At 37.7% G+C, this 13,708-nt stretch overlaps 2 protein-coding genes across 2 annotated transcripts; one reads left to right on the top strand and one right to left on the bottom strand.

Moving 5' to 3' along the window:
- Positions 1–1,381: 1,381 nt before the first annotated feature.
- On the bottom strand, positions 1,382–10,140 carry LOC122052883 (proteasome subunit alpha type-2-A-like). Its single transcript, XM_042614624.1, has 11 exons — positions 9,980–10,140; positions 9,798–9,874; positions 9,553–9,617; positions 8,663–8,709; positions 8,382–8,457; positions 4,638–4,705; positions 4,099–4,168; positions 3,402–3,487; positions 2,074–2,136; positions 1,923–1,988; positions 1,382–1,625 (listed from the first exon to the last, which is right to left on the bottom strand). The coding sequence occupies exons 1-11, from the start codon at positions 10,018–10,020 to the stop codon at positions 1,577–1,579; spliced, it is 708 nt and encodes a 235-aa protein (XP_042470558.1). The 5' UTR covers positions 10,021–10,140; the 3' UTR covers positions 1,382–1,576.
- Positions 10,141–10,364: 224 nt separating this feature from the next.
- On the top strand, positions 10,365–12,407 carry LOC122052880 (pentatricopeptide repeat-containing protein At5g08305-like). The gene has a single exon (XM_042614619.1). It carries the CDS (start codon positions 10,461–10,463, stop codon positions 12,039–12,041), a length of 1,581 nt encoding a protein of 526 aa, XP_042470553.1. The 5' UTR covers positions 10,365–10,460; the 3' UTR covers positions 12,042–12,407.
- The last annotated feature ends 1,301 nt before the right edge of the window (positions 12,408–13,708 follow it).

Here is a 13,708-nt window from a genome sequence, read left to right as displayed (position 1 = left end):
CACCCGGACTGGATCTAGACGTCCGGACTGGGCCAAACTCAGCTGCACGTGCAGATAAGTTGGCTCGCTCTGATTGGTCAGCATATGTCAATGTTCAAGTGTCTAGGAGTGGTCCAGGCACCTAGGTAAGGTTAAAATTAAAGTTGCTGGATAGAATTTCGATGAGAGGATACCATGTGGGGTTATCCTGGACCAATCCAGGCGCTTGGAGGTGACCTATAAAATGGACTTCGACAAACACATCAATGACAACAACTCCAATGATTTACTCTCTTGTGCGCTGCTCTAAAAACAACTTTACAATGATATAACGTTGCTTTGACGACTAAAAGCATGAATTTATGAATCTTTAATTATCGATATAATTTCATTTATAACACTTAAACTTTTATCAAGTATAATTTTATACTTGAAGTTATTCAAAATTATTAATGAATTATCCAACAAAAACAATCGGCGATGGTCGACCGACTCCAAATCAAGTAAAAAACGTGTTAACTTTGTCTATGTTTATTCTTCTTTGAATTTTTTTCTCTCCGTTGTGTATATTATTGATTTATGAAAAATATGAAAAAATCACTAACGTTATTCATCCTCATCTAACACTTTTCGATTCTATAACTCCAACATTAGAGCTAGTTTATACGTGATGTTAATTTGTACGAATCAGCACAACATTAGAACTGATTTGTAAAAATCAAACACTACTTTATAAAGCAAAGAGAGAGCAGGGAGTTACATACAAATAAGATAGATATTAAACAAATTTGATTTGACCACATCAAAGATCAAATCGCACACGCTTGACCGCATCAAATCGCACACGCCAGACATCGCTCATGACCGCTCAAATAAGATATCTAGGTATCATTCTTTATATATACAGAAGATATATATATACAAAGGATTGATATGCTACGTGCTTGCAAAATGCGCGACTGTACACAACTTGCCTTCTTGATCGGTTATCAGTCCGATCAGGGAACCTCCTGATCGATCTCTGGACCGATCAGGGAATCTCCTGATCGATCTGTAGACCGATCAGAAAATGATCAATTCCCTGATTGATCTCTGGACCGATCAGGAGGTTCCCTGATCGGTCCAGAGACCGATCAGGAGGTTCAGGAAGGCAAGTCGCGCACTGGGCAGGCACGCAGCATATCAATCTTGTATATATACATACGCTACCATATATGAACTAGAGCTGAATTAAGCCGTCCTTTTTTGTGAAAACTATGTAATATCTGAGGGTTAATCTACCTTAGATATTAATTTAATTCAAATCTGAGTTATGTCCAGATAATTAAAATAGGATCGACATTTAATTTTTAGAATCGCACTAAAGAATCCGGCTTATCAATGTCAACACGACCTGAGCAAATTCAGAAAACGTTAGGAAAATTCAATTGCGCCGTCATAATTTGTTAAATGATAGCCAGTAATAAGTTATGTGGCATGCCAAGAACCATCAATGAACTAAATGTGCGAAGCTGGAACCAAGAAAAGTATTCTGTAGGCAACGACTGCGAATAGCTGGAACCAAGAGCGTCTTCTGTACGCAACGACTCCAGAGAAGTTACTCCACCTCCGCCAAGTAATCATCAATTTCAGCAGGAGTCAACACTCTGCAATCCAAGACCCAACATGATTAGCGTAATAAAACCCCTTCATATAGCATTTCTATTTAGCATAAGGTGCCTCAAAGGACTGTGTCATGCCTTGACGAACTAAACATATCTATTCAAAAATCATGCTCGACATCAACCAAGTAGATATCAATGGAGATTTATAAAAATTGAACATAAGAGGAATGCTTGTGTAACAAAAATGGTGTGCATACAATTGACCCAAGAAAAAAAAGAGAGTAACCTTTCATAATCCAAGATTATATATAACTGAATGTTACGTCCTAAATAAAGCACCTGAATTTTCTGTCAATGCCAATAATTCCAATTTCAATATTCTTGCTAGAGATCTGTCCTTGAAATCTGGAAGGTTTACCCAAAATTCGTAAAAATAATGATCGAGAGATCTATGAGCTTCAAAACAAAAAAGAATGACTACAGAAAATACCCTTCTTTAAGAGTCAGTATGGCAGTGTGAACAGCATCGTCAAGCTCCATATCTTCAGTATACCTTTAGAAGAAAAAAAAGGAGAGAAAAAATATAGCAAACCGATATCATAAAAAGTGCAAGAAATAATCAAGTGTATATCCCATTCCTAAAAACAAGTTAAACTTGTGTGGAAAGAACAACACACAACATTGCAAATACAGATAGTGCACCATAAATAAGCATTATAGGACAGTGGCATGCATATAACATTCACAACAATAATCTTATTAAAGGAATATTAGTTCAAAGTATGAGCTATACACTATTGCTGATGAACCATGGAATAATACATTAAACCACATACCCATATCCAGCTTACATGGGGAAAAGTGATAAGGATACAGGAAACAACAAAAATTTGAAAAAGAATGATATTGGTTAATGTAGTGAATATTGGATTGACCCAGAAACCCTTATCATTTCATGGTCCACAATACACACCTAGTATATGGACCCAGTTGCACAAACTATCAAATTTCTCAAGGCTGAAAGATGAGAATAACAGAATTTTAGAAACTGTTCTGTCCACTGGAGCCTTGTAGCTCAAGTAAAAATGTAAAATCACTACATAATATTCAATTTTAAACACTATATTGCTCACTAGAATTTGTTGAACAATCAACACAAGAATAATATTGTTTAGACTTCAAGGTTAAATCAACAAACAAAAGAGGAATCATAAATTTAAAAGACAAGATTATGCTTCAAGACTAATCTTAAGGTGCTACAGATTAGGGCTTGCTTCTCTATAGCAATCTAAGAATACACACATTCAGATAAATGGAGATGTACCATTTTTCCATCTCCATTTTTCAATTGTAAGGAAGGAATTGCTAAAAGAAGCAGCAGTCTCTGATTGTTATCTGATTAGTGTAACAACTAAGACTTGCTCAAAATTTCTATTTAGTAAAGTAGTAGAAATTACAAACGAATTAAAATATAAAACTCGTTGTTTTTTATGTAAAAGTACCATGCTTGATGGTGGCAAAGTCAGGAATAGGGCGTGGTTGACAATTTGTTATGGTGTGTACAACCACTAGCATAAATTTTGTCATGGCAGTCGTGCAATAGCCCAGCATGCAGAGGTGATCAAATCTAAGCAGTTGGTGCCATGTTAATATTGTAACAAAGTGGACTATGGCAGCATACCAAGTGTCAACATAACATGGATAACTGACAGCGACCCCAAGGAAGAATAGCTTTAAATTTTGAGAAAATACGACATAGCACCACTAAAATTAAATTTGAAAGAACAAATGTTGCCAGCAATAGGTAAAAGTGCGTACCTTTTCTCAAGAAATGCCTTGGCATTGGAAACATTTTTCCCCATTGCTGATGCCTTCCAAGAGAAGTATGAACCAGATGGATCAACCTGTGAAAAGAAAGTTGGAAAATCAAAGTCCAGTATACCACATTTTATTGCTTATTATGACTTTGAACATGACCAGGTAATCATTCATAGTTTTCAAAAACTAATACTTGAGAACACAAGAAATTATATAACAGACAATTCTGTCTAAATCTATTATGACATATATCCATGAATGGCAATGACCTATGGTAGATACAATGTTGTTCCTTTTACTCATAAGAAAACGGATATCCAGATTAGAGCAACCAATAAACTGGAGTTTATTCAAAATTGGGGATGGGAAAAAAACCAGAGTTTATGCAAAAATTGGGTGGGAAAAAAAACAGCAGATCAAACCCAATCAGGGTTTTCTTCAGAACCAACACACACATAAAAAAAACTTTTTTCTCAATTGGTTCAGTTTCTTTTTTTTGTGAATATAGTAGAATAATGGTCTAGTACATAACCCGAACCTATGGGTCAGGTTCAGTCATCCAGGGATTTTCATGTACTTTAAATCCAGGTAAGGTTTTCTTGAAATCTGACCTGGCACGACCCTACCTTTGTTAATTCACTAGAATGGCATATGTAAAAAATAGGCACAACTAACTATATACAAACAAAATGAATACCTGGTATAACTGTGGACCATTATCGTCATATCCAGCAACCAGAAGGGAAACTCCAAATGGCCTTACACCACTGGAATCAACAAGGAATCAGAGAGAGGAAGATGAACAAAAATTAACAACTCATCTAAACACAAAGCAAGTAAATTAGTTTCATTTCAAGAATCCCTCATGAATGAGCATATACTTCACAGAATAGCTAATGTCATGTCAAACCATTTAGCAATGGGTACAGAATCAGAAGAGTGAGGCTGATGAAGTTCACATTGCACAAAAGAAGTAAGACATCACACAGTTATTAAAAGTTCTTTTGTTTGAAAAGCACTATATTACAGCAGTGATCATAAAGTTCAAGATATTAGAGCCAAAAGTTACCAACTTTGTGCACTGAGGCAGATGATATTAGTGCCATGAAAGAATCAGTTTATTTGGCAAATCCTTATCTTGCCCCTAATCTATAATCACATGGGCATGCCCTAAGCACTGCAAGTGAATTCAGGTACCATACTGCAGATAAAACATAATAGGTAAAGAAATAGCACCCAGATTGAGTAAACTCCTGCATAACAGCTGCAGTTTCTCTTACAAGTTGTGTTACTGGGATAGGCTCCTGCACAATTCAGTATTTATCGGGGTGTAAGTGAATAAGAAATATCTTAAACTATATGAAATTGAAGCATAAAAGCAGATGGAGTGACATTGATTGTCCAAACCAAGCTTGATAGTAATGCAGATCTACAAAATTATATGGGCTTAGGAGTTGGATTAAACCTATCATCAGAAGTTCCAGTATCCAAGAATATTTAGAAAACATTAAACAACATTCCAAAATGTATATAGTATGAGTTTTATTTAACAAATCAGAATAACTATCATCAAAAATTCCAGTATGCAAGACTATTTAGAAAACATAAAGCAACCTTCCAAAATGTTTGCATTGTGAGTTTAGTTTTACCAATCAGAATAACTATAGTTGGAAATCAAAAACTAAGGGGGTGTTTGGTTTAGGGGAATAGGAGTGGGGAATGGGAATGAGAATCATTGATTGTCATTGTTAATGTTTGGATTATAGGAATAGGAATACAAATAAGGGAATGAATCCTTAAAATTGGGTAATGACTCATTCCCATATACCTCCCCTTCAATGAATCATTACCCTATTTTCATCAATCAAAATATTTTCTTATTCCAAAAATACCCTTGACCTAAAATTAAACTTTTCTCCCTTAATATCAAATATCAAAATATATTTATTTATTTTTTCTTTCATATCACTTATCTCTCCTTGTTCTCTCTCATCATTTTATCACACACTTTCTCTCTCCTTAATCTCTCCTATCACACTCTCTTTCCTCTTTTTTTCTCATTACACTTTCTCTCTCATCAATCTCTCTCATCACACTCTCTTCCTTCTTTTTTTTCTCATCATACTTTCTCTCTCCTCAATCTCTCCCATCACACTCTCTTTTTTCTTTTTTTTCTCATCACACTTTCGCTCTCATCACACTTCCTCCTTTTTTTTCCCTCAACACACTTTCGCTCTCATCACACTTTCTCTCTCCTCAATCTCTCTTGTCACACTCCCTCCTTTTTTTTTCCTCAACACACTTTCTCTTTCATCATACTTTCTCCCTCATCATACTTTCTCTCTCCTCAAACTCTCCCATCACAGTCACCGTTCTCTCTTTTTTTTCATCACACTTTCTCTCCCATCATACTTTCTCTCTCCTCAATATCTCTCATCACACTCTCTCTCCTCTTTTTCCATTATATTTTCTCTCTCTTCACCTTCTCCCATCATACTTTCTCTCACATCATATTTTCTCTCTCATCATGCTCTCTCCTATTACACTCTCTTTTTTCATTTTCTCTCATCACACTTTCTCTCTCTTCATTCTTTCTTATCACACTTTCTCTCTCATCATTCTCTTTCATCATATTTTTCTCTCACATTCATCTTTCTCTCACATCTAATTTTTTCTCTTATTTTCCTTTAAGGGTAAAAAAGGAAATTTTGATTTATTCCGATAGAAAATATGCAAGTAATCAAACATTGCTTTTAAGAATGATATTCATGCTCATACCCATTTCCATTCCACAATACAATGATTCCAATTCCGATTCCTATTTCTAGGAAAGAACCAAACGCCCCCTAACTATAAGGCAGTGTTTTAAATTTTGCTCTATGCCAGACGGCATGGACAAAAAATTCTTTCTGCTTGCTAACTGGCACATGAGATGGAGTTTGAAATCACAATATGTGAGGAATATTTCCTTGCAAGCTCATCCTTCATCTGCAGATTTGTCTGTGAGTTTGCCCACCATCTGCGAGACTATCTAGCATCTGTGATTTCGTCCATTGTCCACAAGTTCGTCGACAAGTTCATCCATCATTGGTGAGTTTAGCCTTCATTTGCAAGTCTGTCCACCCATCTATTCAACTGTCATCCATGAGTTTGTCTGCAAGCAAGCTATGAGCCCATCCTTCATCCATCTGAGCTCGTTGTTCACACAAGCATGAGATGTCTTAGACATAGACTTCATTCCATAGCCGCGAGCTCATCCTTCATCTGTTTTGTGTCATCGTCATGACTCTTCCAACACCAATGCCTCCTTCATGTTGGTGAACTTCCTCCCATTTTTTTCTCCTTCCTCCTATTCCTCTTTTTCTTCTTTCCCCTCACACTCCTCTCGAAGCAACCGATACCATTTGTTGGCATAAGAAGAAATGATGCAAATCTGTTTCATTGCGGCTATGAACCTAAACTCTATCTTGAAACAGATTCTAAACTTTTGTATGATCACATCATTAAAGTACTATAAGAATACTTAAAAGCCAGGTTTTGTATATCCAGAATTTTTGTGATCACCGTCTACCAGACACAACCTATATAAAAATGTTCTTTCTATTAAGCACTGTCATATGATATTTAGAGTTTTAGACATCATCTAGAAGTCAAGAGGTGGAGACGTATGCATTACAACAGAGTACATTTGCAACAACCTCATGCAGAGAAGGGGAATCTCACACAAAAAACAAATCTCACACAGAGAGATAATAATATAAATTGTAAAATATTTCATTGCATGGGATCCGAACACCTTTTATGAAACACAATAACAAGTCTCCTAAAAGCAAGGTCCAAGTTATCCAAAAATTATAATAAACTTTTTAAAATGTAAAATAAAACTTAAAAATTAAAAGACAACTTGTAAAAGATTTAACAAAATTTTAGAATTTTAAAAGAAACCCTAAATTTCATTTTAAATTTGGAACTGCATTAAACGTGCATATTAAAAGTTGAAGTTTACACGAAACATCATAAAAAGTAAAGCATAACAGTATAAGGATAACATGACTGGCAGTGTCAAGTAGACTGTGCATCCCATTACATAACATGATCCACCCAAAATGGGCCAAGGCATGCTTGGAACAGATCAAATTGCGGGTACATGTACTATAGGTCAACCAACAGGGATAGCAATGGGTACCTAACCCGTTCGAGTCAAATTCATGCTTAATAATTGGGTTTGGACAAGGTGAAGTATACTTGAAATCATAGGTACCCAAATATTTTCATTTAAATTGGATGTCAATGGATTAAAAGACCCATTTATCAGCCAAAACAATTATCTATCAAATTCAGATAGTGGGCTATTAATCACATTTGGGTAATACCCAAAATCGTGGGTACTTGACCAGATGCCATCCCTATGTGAGCCCTAACATAGCAACAATATGTTTTGCATATCAACTTTTAAATATCACCTCTCCTGTCCCTCACATATATTTTTTTTCAAAAAATAAAATAAAATTATAAAAACATTTTAAAATCTTTATATTAATTTATCATTAATGTAATCAAATTGTTGACCCTATGGGTTTCTCAACATGAGCAGGGCATGGCACAATAGAACCAAGCCAAAGCTCGTGCCGGGCATGGGGTTTTTATGCCTTAGGACATGCCAGGACTTCTGTCAGCTTGAGTTTAGGCACATCCCATTGGCATGCCCACACATGACCAGTTGACCACACATCAACTTAAAAAAAAAAGGCTATCTAAACATTTAATATATCATCACTTGATTGATTTAAAAGCTATTCCAACAGTCTAACTACAGGAGTAGATTAATATTTCATGCTCTTGAATATTTAGTTTATCTTTAAGGGATGAGAATCGTTGCGTAGCAACCATGTATAACAAAAAAACATTTAGTGCAACTACCAGTGATTCTTTGCAAGCAAAATGATTGTCAATGAAATGATGGTCAGAATTAAGGGATACCTTGTATAGCCGAAAATATTGTTGTGCTTGCTTTCTGCTTTTTCTCACTAGCACACGAGAATCTGGGCCCATGCCACTGCAGTAGACAAAAGAAGAAAAATCTGATGTATGAAAAAGAAATAAGAATGATAGAAAAAAAAAAAACCTAATTAAAAGAAGTGGCATGTTTAGTCTTGGTAACAGCTAACCGCAAATGAATGTTGAATGTTGTGCACAATTCAATGTTGTACATAATTTACAACTAACTGCAAATGAAGCAAAGAAAACAATAAATCATTCACCTATAAACAACCCCAATATTAGTAGTCATAAGCTGAATCTTTTGCACCTACATTTAGAGAAACGAATGAGTTAGCTAAAGATTTTAGAGTGATGCAGTCTCAAAATATACTATACACAACACAAAAAAGGACAGAAGCTTGACAGAAAAAAAAAACTGTAAAGAAAGAAATCAAATTGATGTGATAATGGATTTCTCATGAAAGCATCAGATATCAAAACTCAAATATTAATGTAGCTAAAGAGACACATAAATATTGAATTATCTCAATTCCATCTTTACTTTACATTTGAAATGTCAAAATTGCATTTCATAGGACACAACTAGATAATTTCTACAATAGTTTTCTCTTATTTAAGGTTTCATTTTTCATTCCTTTGAGCCCATCTATGAGTATATATTGTATCAAAATTTAACTTGATAGTTCAATGTCTGAGCAAACAATTTATCAAATATCCCAGAACCTCTGTTAGTTGTGTTATTTGTATACACACCTATAGCACATTATGAGCATGAAAGCCCTACAGCCTTGCTCATTTTGAAATAGTAATCACATCCTACAAACAGATTTAAGAGCCAAATTCACATATATGCCTAAACATGATGAATAGCTGCAACTCCAGGCATTTTTGTTATACAGATTTTTTAAGCTTCTACTCCAAGAATGAACATACATAGACACTGAAAGTGGGAAGTTTGAAAAACTAAAAGCCACTAAAACCTTTTGAATGGAAATATCCATATAAATAACACTTGTAATTACCCCACCATAGTATTCAACGACACTAAGATAAAATGGAAGAAATACGTTTCCCAGAATGCTTGAACTTGAAAAAAAAAAGTAAAAATCAGAATATCCTAGGAAAAAATGGGTAAGTTGTAGAAACGTACTGATGCTTCATCCACCAAAATGGAAGGAAGTTTCTTCTCGGTAGCTATGACAACACCGTTCGCAGCTGCAGTCATAACACACATAATTCATGTAACTGCTTAATAATAGTGAAATATTTTCTTTCAGAAAATGTATCCTAAAATCACAATTATTTTTTTTCCCACGGGTGCTATGATATCCAACCATTTTAAGTTAAAAAAAAAGTTATAGAAAAAAGGGCATATGAAACTAGATAGTATCTCACCTTTGATTCCAAGGGAAGTTTGGCCGGATCCAACTGCCATCAAGGCGTGTTCGATCTGCACTAACTTCCCGGACGGGCTGCGTGCCGAAAGATCAGACAAGGCAGGAAGAAAAACGTAAATGGAATCGTGAAGGTAGATTAGCGGGGGGTTTGAAGCGTGTAGAGTCTCGAGAACAGCGTACCTGAAGGTGGTGAGAGAGAAGGAATACTGGCTGTCACCCATCGCCGGTAATCCGATCTGAAAAGATTAGCAAGGCGATCTGAGCCTGCGCTGCGCGATCAAATTGCAGCGAAACGGTGAACCCTTGCCCAAGAAAACACAAAAAGGGTAGTTTCGGAATCCCACGGAATAAAGTTGCTACCAAGTTAAACTCGCACCTGAATCGGGTTGGATCAGAGATGTATGAACGGATCTAGTAACAAATCCTGCCGCCAATATGAAATTTACAGGAGAAACTTTTTATTTAAAAATAAAATAAAGACGTCAAGATTCGTGCAAATCGGATGCTGTAAAGTATGAACGGTCGATATTAAATTTCGATCAGATCTTGCCGCTTTTAAGGGGCCGTTTAAGCGATTTGTCCCTGAATGGCTGAATCCCCCCTCCATTCTATTTGTCTTTCCGGTGGATGGGATTATGGGTTCCATAGCAATCGCGTCTAAATGCTCGCGCCGTCACCGCCGTGGTCCACCAGACGCCGCCTTACTTCTCTCCTCCATGTTTGTACATCCATGAGAGAGCTGAAGCAGATACACGCCCAGATCACGGCGTCAGGCTTCCCCGGCGACGACCACCTACTCTCGAAGTTCATCCTTTTCTCCGCCGTCACCTCCGATTCCGGCGATCTCGACTGCTCCTACCGCATCTTCCAAACCATACCCACCCCTTCCGTCTTCTCCTACAACTCCCTCATCCGTCACTTCTCTGGATCCAACAACCCCAACCGCTCGCTCTCCCTCTTCGTCCGCATGCTCCGCGCCGCCGCGCCGCCTGACCACTTCACCTTCCCTTTTCTCGCTAAGTCATGCGCTCGCATGTCCTCCCTCACCTCATCCACCTCCGTCCACTGCCAGGCTGCCAAGCACGGCCTGGAATCCGACCACTTCGTGTCCAACTCCATGATTCACATGTACGCGGCCTGCGGCGACGCAGTCTCCGCGCGCAGAGTGTTCGACGGAATGCTCCAGCCGAACCTCGTCTCCTGGAACTCCCTTCTCGACGGCTACGCCAAGTGCCGAGATCTAGTTGCTGCACGGGAGGTGTTCGACCGAATGCCGGAGCGGGACGTGGTGTCCTGGAGCGCAATGATCGACGGGTACGTGAAGGGCGGCGAGTACAGAGAAGCGCTGGTTCTGTTCGAAGCAATGCGTGCTCGGCCGACGATGCCAAAGGCCAACGAGGTCACCATGGTCAGCGTGCTGTGCGCATGCGCGCACCTGGGGGCTCTCGACCAGGGCAGGGAGATGCATGGTCACCTGAAGGAGAACGGATTGCGCTTGAGCCTCGCACTGGCGACCTCCCTGGTCGACATGTACGCCAAGTGCGGATCCATCAGCGAGGCCGTGAGAGTGTTTCGCGGCGTTCCAATCTGCAGGACCGATGTTCTACTATGGAACGCTATGATCGGCGGGCTCGCAATGCACGGGATGGGAACAGAGGCAGTGCGGATGTACAGAGAGATGCAGGACGAGGCGGGCGTTAAGCCGGACGAGATCACGTACTTAGCGTTGCTGAGCGCGTGCGCGCACGGAGGGTTGGTGGACGAAGCCCGGGGATTGTTCCGGTCGCTGGTGGAGCTCGGCATGGCGCCGCACGTCGAGCACTACGCTTGCATAGTGGACGTGCTGTGTCGGGCGGGAAAAGTGCAGGAGGCCTACCAGTTGGTCTGCGAAATGCCAGTTGAGCCGAGCGCCGCCGTCTTGGGTGCTCTGCTCAGCGGCTGCAGGAGCCATGGGTGGGTGGAGCTTGGGGAGGTGGTGGGGAAGAGATTGATCGAGATGGATCCGGATCATGACGGGAGGTACGTTGGATTGTCGAATGTGTACGCAGTGGCGCGGCGGTGGGAGGAGGCTAAGCAGATGAGGGAGACTATGGAGAAGAGGAAGGTGAGGAAGGCGCCGGCGTGCAGCGAGATTGAGGTGGGCGGCGGCGTGAGTAGATTCATTGTTCGGGATAAGACTCATCCTTCGACTGAGGAGATATACTCCATGCTTGACCTGCTGGCGCTGCAAATGAAGATATAACAGGACATCGATGGAGATCCTTCTGGAGCTTTTACAGCGATCGACTGCTGTACTGCTGGTTTCTTCGCTGCGGCGAACAGCTTGGAGTTGGGTCAACTGGTTGAACGAGAAACCGAAGAGCAATCTCACCACAATTCCTCCATGGACGGGACATCTTGAAACCAGAGAAGGATGGGCAAGCCAACTACACTGATAAATTTTGGAGATTTCATGAATTAACCGTGCATCCCACCTAGAATAGGAGATATGGTATAGAAGAGTGAGTTGGAGGAAACAGCAGATTTGAGAATTATTATTTTGCTAGCTATTGTTTTTACGATGAAGACAATCTTTGAACTCAAAAATCTTTGTAATAACTTTCTTTTGCCAGTTGCTTTTATTTTTATTTAATCAAATCATCCAAATTATTTGGATACAAGTTGCGATTTTATTTTGTGAAACTACTGCTAATTGGAGACGGGTTGTTTGATGCCAATTTAGTTAACTGGTTTGGTAGCAACATCTTGTGTTTTTGTGTGTTTTTTTATCTGTTTCTGTTCTCTTTTCTTTTCTGTATCCGAAAAGCATAGGGAAAGTTGACACAATTTACCCGTTTTGATATCTTGTAGTGTTGATTAGAAGAAATACTACCTCGTGTTTTTAAGTTGTTGACAAGAAGAAATAAGTGTGCATTTTTTATTTACTTCTGGCGATTTTTTGAGTTTCAAAGAGCATATTCATCTTCAAAACCTGTCTCAAGTTAAAAAAAAACAAAAAAAAGTTTACAAATAAAAAGAAATTATAACGAAATTATTCTGTGATGCTTTATTATGAGTATAAGTTTTTTTTATTTTAATAATTATTATTAAGAGGAGTCTGGATGGAATTGTAAAATTATTGTTGGTAAAGTGGAGAAAAATCCCCAATCTCATTTTTAATTTTGCATGCAATCCCTTTATCCAAAAAACTTTGTTCCCACTCCTTACATGTAAAGTTTCCTTTGCTTCAACTCCCCTCATGTAAATATTATGACCTAATTGCCCTTAGATTTTTTAGGTATAAAAAGTCCAAGAATGAGTATAATTATTCTTAAAGTCAGCATTTTATACTAGAATCGAGTATATTTTCTATCAACATTATCTCTCATAATTTTAGATATATAAAAAATCTAAAAATGAGTATAATTCCTGTTAAATTCAGTATTTTATATTAGAATCAAATATATTTTCTATTAAATTGAGCATGGCTTTTTCCCTGCTTAATATAATTTCTCCTAAATTCAGTATAATTTAAACAAAATTTAATATATTTTCATTCAATCGAGTACCATTTAAAGGAAATCGTGTATATTTCTATCAAAATTAACTCTCATATTTTTTTAGGTACAAATAGTCTAAAAATGAGTATAATTCCTATTAAATTCAACACTTTAAACTAGAATCGAGTATATTTTCTAATAAATTGAGCACAACTTTTTTCTTAATATAATTCCTTCTAAATTCAGCACTATTTATCATTTAAAGAAAATCTAATATATTTTTCATCCAATTGAATATCATTTAAAGAAAATCTAATATATTTTTCATCCAATTAAGATGAAAAAAGAATCGTACTTAATTTAATAAAAAATATATTAGATTCTAAATTTAATGTACTGAATTTAAGATGAATTATACTGATTTTTGAAC

This window comes from Zingiber officinale, chromosome 3A (assembly GCF_018446385.1).
Source record: "Zingiber officinale cultivar Zhangliang chromosome 3A, Zo_v1.1, whole genome shotgun sequence".
Taxonomy (NCBI): domain Eukaryota; kingdom Viridiplantae; phylum Streptophyta; class Magnoliopsida; order Zingiberales; family Zingiberaceae; genus Zingiber; species Zingiber officinale.
This window is presented reverse-complemented; position numbering and strand designations above follow the sequence as displayed.